The 7,198-nt window shown below is 38.4% G+C and overlaps 1 protein-coding gene across 1 annotated transcript in view; it reads left to right on the forward strand.

The window, feature by feature from the left end:
• The window catches only part of gpr149.L (G protein-coupled receptor 149 L homeolog), a 48,478-nt gene extending 43,371 nt beyond the window's left edge, over positions 1-5,107 (forward strand). The window contains exon 4 of the mRNA XM_018263775.2: positions 3,815-5,107. Within this exon, the coding sequence (XP_018119264.1) occupies positions 3,815-4,384 (570 nt within the window). The 3' untranslated portion in view covers positions 4,385-5,107. The remainder of the gene's footprint in view (positions 1-3,814) is intronic.
• Positions 5,108-7,198: the final 2,091 nt, after the last annotated feature.

Genomic DNA, 7,198 nt, shown 5'->3' on the forward strand with positions numbered 1-7,198 from the left:
CTGTAGCTTTAGGGACTTTAGGTGAATGCATTCTTGGAGGGTTGCTCTTTTTACAATCCTATTAAATTTTTCCAGTGGTATCAACAGACATATTCTGATTTGTATATTGTAAACATTCAGTTTGCATGGTAGAGGAGAAGATAATATATTCCATGTATCAGCTTTCTTCCTGTCCTCGATAATAATGTACCATTGTAATCTTTTTTGTGGTTTTATAATCTGCACTTTGCATATGTTGCTGGTTGTATATCTACAAAACCTTTATCTACAAAACCTTTAAGGATATTTTTCATATAACTTAGAAATTGCTTGCCAGTTATGCTTAGCCACTCAGATTAATATGTCACATTTTATTTCATACTTGTAGGTAATACAGTATATTTAACTCTGTTCCATCTGATTCTAGCTACATCTACATTCTTTCCTTTTACTATTTAGCTTTTCTTACCACCCTTATTCAAGTCTCATGTTTATATTGTAATTCTTCTTACCATTGTTATTAAACCATTGTTATGTAATATTTTGCAAACAAATTAAACATGAAAGGAAGAAATATTTGTTAATCAAACATGATCATTTAAAGACATAAAGAATAGTGGTCTCTGTGTTAGTTGTCTCCTTTATGAACAACAGCCTAGACCAGTGATCTCCAACCAGGACCACCATTAGAAATCACAGGGCCCCGTACGAGTCTTTTCACCGCTTCAGGACTCCAGTTTCGGCTGTTTTCTTGACTTTGGGTCTTTTCGTTGATTCAGGACTTCAATATCGGCTGTTTTCGTGACTTCGGGTCTTTTCACGCTTCGGGACATAGGCTTTTCGGGGGTTCGAAACTTCGCAAGGGCGGCAAAGCTTCGGCGCTGTCAAGGGGGGTGCGGCTGTGCTGCACTTTTCGAAAGAGCCGGGCCCCCCTTGACAGCGCCCCTTCAGGCCCGGTACACTTGTACCCTCTGTGCCTTTGTGCCTTTGCCCTGTCTCCAACCAGTGGCTCAAGAGCAACATGTTGCTCACCAACCCCTTGGATGTTGCTCCCAGTAGATTTCCTTGCTTGTAGGCAAGTTTTGGTTGCATAAAAAACAGGTGTACTGCCTCTTGTAGTCTGCCAGGCTACCAAATAGCCATTCACAGCCCATATTTGGCACCCCAAGGACTTTTAGAACTTATGTTGCTCTCTAACTTTTTACATCTGAATGTAACTCATGGGTAAAAAAGGTTGGGGACCACTGGCCTGGACCTTCATCAAAGCTTCCCTGGTATCGTTCACTGTTTCCACTATACAAAGGGAGCTCTGGCTTCTCATGGGCCATAAGTGGGTGTGGCTCAATCTCTATTGTCCATCAGGATTAACCCAATTAGGTGTAGTCAGGGGACAGTGGACAGTGGACTGCAAAAAGGTAAGATGTGTAAGATGTGGCATGCGATGTGTAAAATCTAAATATACCTCAATATACAACATGAAGATCAGTAATATGTCCAGAACAACAGAATAATTAGAGTTATTTTGCATGTATATAGTGTTAGAGCAAGCAGTGTTTGTAAAGCCCAGATGTTGCAGTTTTGTAAAGGCCACACATTGATGATGTCCCATGGTTCACTGAAACACACACAAGTGATTAGATATGAATATACAGTATATGTGTCATATGTATCAATTTAACTTTCTGAAATTGCAAGCTCTACTGAGCAGGGACCTCCTCCCATTTCAATGCAAATGTATTAATATACTTATTTATATTCTGTAATTGTATTGATCGCTGTTGATTCTATTATTATATTGTTTTAATTTAGATCAGTGCATGCACAAGTACCACTGTATAAATAAAATACTCAAGCATACATACTACTCACGTCTTCTCCAAAGGGCAATAGTACATTGGACATGGTTTGTCACCCTCAGTAGCCAAGATTTGTCAAACTATAACACCCTGTGTCCCATTGCCCTAAAAGTGGCACAAAGTAAATTGCTTTGCTGAGCCATCCATTCAGTATTATATGACTTGCTAAATACAGATAGTGATGCATTAATGGGGACAACTGCAGGTCTCTTTCCTCCGATATGGAATACAGATTCTATTTTGCAGAAAGACAGTGTGTAAAGGCCCAAAAATGGCCTTTTTTGAACTTTACATGCTTCCTTTCCAGATGGAAAATGACTGTTTTTGTCTATCAAATACTTCCGCTAACAGTATTCCCGCAGTCCTCAATCAAATCTGCAGTTTATTAATACCTGAAATATTAGCTAACTGTTTTTTTTTTGTAAGTGCTTTAATATAGACAGAGAAATACGTTGAAAGCCAAAGTGCCAATTAAGATCCAGTTACTTGGCTCTAATAACATTAGACATGCTTTATAATAATGGCATTTCTGAACTGTTTGCTCATGAATCCATTTTTGGCATATGTGGCAAGCTTTTGTTCTTAAGTTTAATTCAATTAGAAATATAGTTACCTTATGACAAAAGCTGCATTAAAATATTCACTTAAGATGATTTAAGCTCTGCAGTAGATTCTACAATAGCAAAATGATAGCATTAGTGTTGTGGGAATGCAATAGGATCTGGAAGAAATCAATACGTTTCTAGCAGCATACTGTATTTGTAAAGGCACACTTAAAACACAAACGAATGGGGGAAAATGTGATACAGTACATACATTATTTAAAACTTTCTGTGCCTCTGAGTTAAGCAGGATCTAGAATACAAGTTCCTAGGAACCCCCATCCCCATAGAATCACCGTAACCAGAAATATAGAATCTAAGTAGCTGGCACGCTAGTACTTCTGGGTCAGTGCATTATATTCTACAGTCTGCTGCACAGAATGTGTTCAAAGCAACTAAAAGCAAAGTTGGCCCAGCATGGTGCATCACCCCTTTGGATGATGTTGACAGATATCATAGAAATGGAAAAACTACACTTTATAAAACTAAGGATCTCATTAATTTTCCCCTTAACATACAGTGAGTTCACAGTAGCTTACAGTATACACAAATAATTCTATGTTGTTAACAGTATATTGATACCTGGGTGCTGTAACTACCATAACAGTAATGGCAGAACTTACAAATACATCTCCTATTGCTCTTTATGCACAGCCCTTCAGCAGAAGCATGACCCACGCCTCTATATAAACACAAGTAGAATGGATTTTTTTAACATACATTGAGGTATGTGGCCTTAATGAGCTACTGCCCCAACAAAGGCTTAAAGAATATCATGCAGTTTCCAGAAATACCAAGCATTGTTGGAAAAAAATAAATGTGCTCCCCGTTTCCTGAATTGCAAAGCCAGAGTTTTCACCTCCTCTTTTGACAGATCCTGTAAGGAAGTAGTTACAGGGACTTGTGTGAGGAACTCTAAAGTAACAACACAATACAGTTAATGATCTCCACTTCATTTCAGGCACCCAGTTGGTCATTTAGTATGGTTGGGCAGTGTGCAAAATCTCCAAAGCACTGGAGTGCCAGTGCTATAATATAGTAATTATCTGTATTAATTACTAATGAGCCTTATATTGTGACATTTATAGTCAATGTGTACAGTATATTTTGAGTTGGCCCCTGAGCTCAGGTATTTGACATCAGCACAGAGCATGTGCAGCTAATCAGCAGAAAAAAAGATGGGGAGCTACTGGGGCATCTTCACTGGCACAGATTTTCCCTGCTAAAGGGCTGTGGTTGCCTTGGGCTGGTATGGAAGTCCAAAACATAATATACAACATTTCTAGCCTACTTCTTTAGTTAGGATTCAGTTCTCCTTTAAAGTAAAATTATTATTCCTATATTCTAAACTTAATTTATCAATATTTTATTTTTCAGCGTTCAGGAGGCGCTCTGGCTATTCCTCTGTGTGCTTTCCAAGGAACCGTTTCACTTCATGCACCCACTGGTAAAACCCTTTCCCTATCGACCTATGAGGTAAGCAGTGATGGACAAAAGATAACACCAACATCTAAGAAGATTGAGGTATACCGATCGAAAAGTGTGGGCCATGAGCCAAACAAGGAGGATTCCCCAAACCAGTTTCCAGACACAAATGTAAAGATCCACCTGGAAGTCCTTGAAATCTGTGACAATGAAGAAGCCATGGACACTGTTTCAATCATAAGCAATATCAGTCAATCTTCAACTCAAGCCAGGTCTCCTTCACTTCGCTACTCAAGGAAAGAAAATCGCTTTGTCTCATGTGACCTAGGAGAAACGGCTTCCTACTCACTCTTCATTCCTACAAACAACCCTGACAGCGACATTAACATTTCCATTCCAGATACAGTTGAGGCTCACAGGCAAAACAGTAAAAAGCAGCATATGGAGAGAGACAGCTATCAAGAAGAAATACAACTGTTAAACAAAGCTTATAGGAAAAGGGAGGGCGATGGGGACAATTAAAGCAAGTGCACAGAAATAATGTCTCCACACAACTATCACTCTAGTTTATTCTCCTGAGCTTCTCTAATAGTAGTCTGCCTTGCAAAGTGCAAATTTCTAATTATCCTAACTTATCTGCTTGCTTTGCAGCAGTAGTATCATTTCTAATGCAGCAGTATGAATGAAAGCAATTCACAATATTCTTAATGTTAGGGAATGGACTAAGGGCACCTTAATGGCCACTTGTATTGACTCTTGATTGATGGACACAATATGACAATTGAAATGACAAAAAGAACCCTTTACTCTGAGCAGTCTCCAACTCAAAATATGATTTATTTAACTAGGTAAAATTCATAAACATATTAAGTGCATATTAAAACAGCCTTTCTCCACTGAAAAAACTGACTTTATAATATGAATGATAAAACCCAAAGAAAAGTCAACCCTAAAGCATTATCGTGGATATTTGTTTACTCTGGTTGCTGATATAAAGCAGAATACTTTATATACTTTTTTTCTCATGCTCTGAAACAATAGCTTTTTAAAAAAAGGGAAAAGAATATGGCTAAGAGCAAACAAGCTTAGCACCATAGTAGCTCTGTACTCTGGCACTTCCTCCATAAATACAGATACAGGGATAACCGGTAGGCACAGGGTCTTAAAAATGAAGGAAAGCTATGGAGGCATTTTATTGCCAATAGATTAGCTGCAAGAGTGCAAGCTAGAATGATATATTTATTCTGTTGAATGTTTTATCATACCTGAGTAAAAAGCTCTAGAAACTCTCTGTTTGTTTAGGATAGCAGCTGCAGTATTAGCTTGGTGTGACATCACTTCCGGCCTGAGTCTTTCCCTGCTCACTTATAGCTCTGGGCTCAGATTACAGCAGAGAAGGGGGGGGGAGAAGATCAAACTGAGCATGCTCACACCCGGGGCAAGGAGGTTTAAGCTGAAGACAGGAAGCCTAATACAGAAGCCCATATGTACACAATAGAAGGAAAGAAATGCTGTGTTTCTTTTGATAGGGGACTCAGATCAGCCCTACTTGTTCATGAGTTTACTGGTATATTTAGGTGGACCTTTCTGATAAGGCTTACTTAGTTTTAACCTTTCCTTCTCCTTTAAGGAACTCTTTCCTTACCACCTGTCCTATGGCAGATTGTAAATACAGGGCTGCCTTGCATCCAGCAGCTCTTGGCTTTAGACCTTTATTTATAAGTAAATTTGCTGGGAAGGTCTGATAACTGCATTAGTGCCACCAAAAAAGAGGGTTGTTCACAGAGTCTGGAGTAAAATTGTTTGCCTAATATGCCCCAATCACTACCCAAACAGAAAAGTAACTGTCACAAAACAGAGGAAAACCTGCACATGTATGTATTAATGTTTATATGTATTGCCAGAGGCGTAACTACAGAGGAAGCAGACCCTGCAGCTGCAGGGGGGCCCAGGAGGTATAGGGGCCCCATGAGGCCCTAATTCATATCCAATTTCAATACATATTGGTAAAACAGGTCAACCTCTAGACATTTTTGGGGCCAATTTGCTGTGGGGCCCAGTAATACTGTATCTAGGTACGCTACTGTGTATTGCCCTCTAATTTTATTTATTTATTTGCATTACCAGTACCACAGCCACCTACATTTCTTTTTACAATTCATTCCCTTATATAGGACAGTCTGCTATGGCGACTCTCCTGCCTTATCTCCACTATTATAGCACAATGCAAAAGCATTTACATGCCAAATCCAAGATTCAGTTACAAATTATGGATGGATTATGGATTGGTTGTGATTTGATGGACACATAGCTAAATATTGAAGAGCCATATAGATTAGGTTTAGATTATTTGAAATGCTTTGATATTTGTACAAAGGATGATGTAGTCACATTAATTATCCCTTACTGACATTTTAGAATGTAGTGTTCATAAATTCTAATACTGATGGTTAGAAACTGTCTGCTCCATTAAGACTTCTGAGATTTTCCCTTCCACGAAAACATGAAATTGATGTGCTTGGCTGGTTAGTATGACTCACACTTTCGTGAGATGAGATCAGTTCGGTGAGGTGCTCAATGAAACAACACAAAGCACGTCAGGCTAGCACAGGAAGATGAATTTATGATTAATGTAATAGCAAACCTTTTTCATTTAGCCAAGAAAAAGTATAAATATTTATTAGGCGTGTATCCAATGCTTAAGCCGCAAATAACATTTTGTGCTGCCATATGAAATCCCATCCGAGTGTTGTTGGTAAATAAATGGTTACGAACTTACGAAGTGTGTGTATGTAGTTATTTAATATTCTATCTTAAATCTGCAAATGGCTTTTTATTGACAGTCTCCTCACATGTTCATTTACAGACCATAAAGCACCTGATCACTGAAAAAGAAACTGAAATACAGCTTGGCGCTGCACTGCTGATTAAAAACATGCATCACTATAGGCAGAAATAAAAAATAATGGTAGCATCTCATATCAGAGTAGATTTTTGTTTTTTGCAGAAATGTAGTTGTAGCTAGTAGGTTCAGCTTCTTACAGGTAGATTTCAAGAAGCGTGATTTTTTTTCACCAATTCAGGCTAATTTGCAATCAGCAAAGCTATTTGCAAAGCTCTACCATAAATATGTTCTCATTCTGAGCAAAGACAGGAATTTAAGGTTAATAAAAACACATCTTATTTCCATCAATGCAAAAAACTATTAAATATATTCAACACCATCAGCTTTGTGGGGAAAATAAAGCCTTCACAATCTGAAGGCTTCCTGACTCAATTACCAGTGACTATTTCCTGCCTGCCTGGTAGAAGAATCCATCTAATGCTGATAATAAA

Source organism: Xenopus laevis, chromosome 5L (genome assembly GCF_017654675.1).
Source record: "Xenopus laevis strain J_2021 chromosome 5L, Xenopus_laevis_v10.1, whole genome shotgun sequence".
In the NCBI taxonomy this organism is placed as follows: domain Eukaryota; kingdom Metazoa; phylum Chordata; class Amphibia; order Anura; family Pipidae; genus Xenopus; species Xenopus laevis.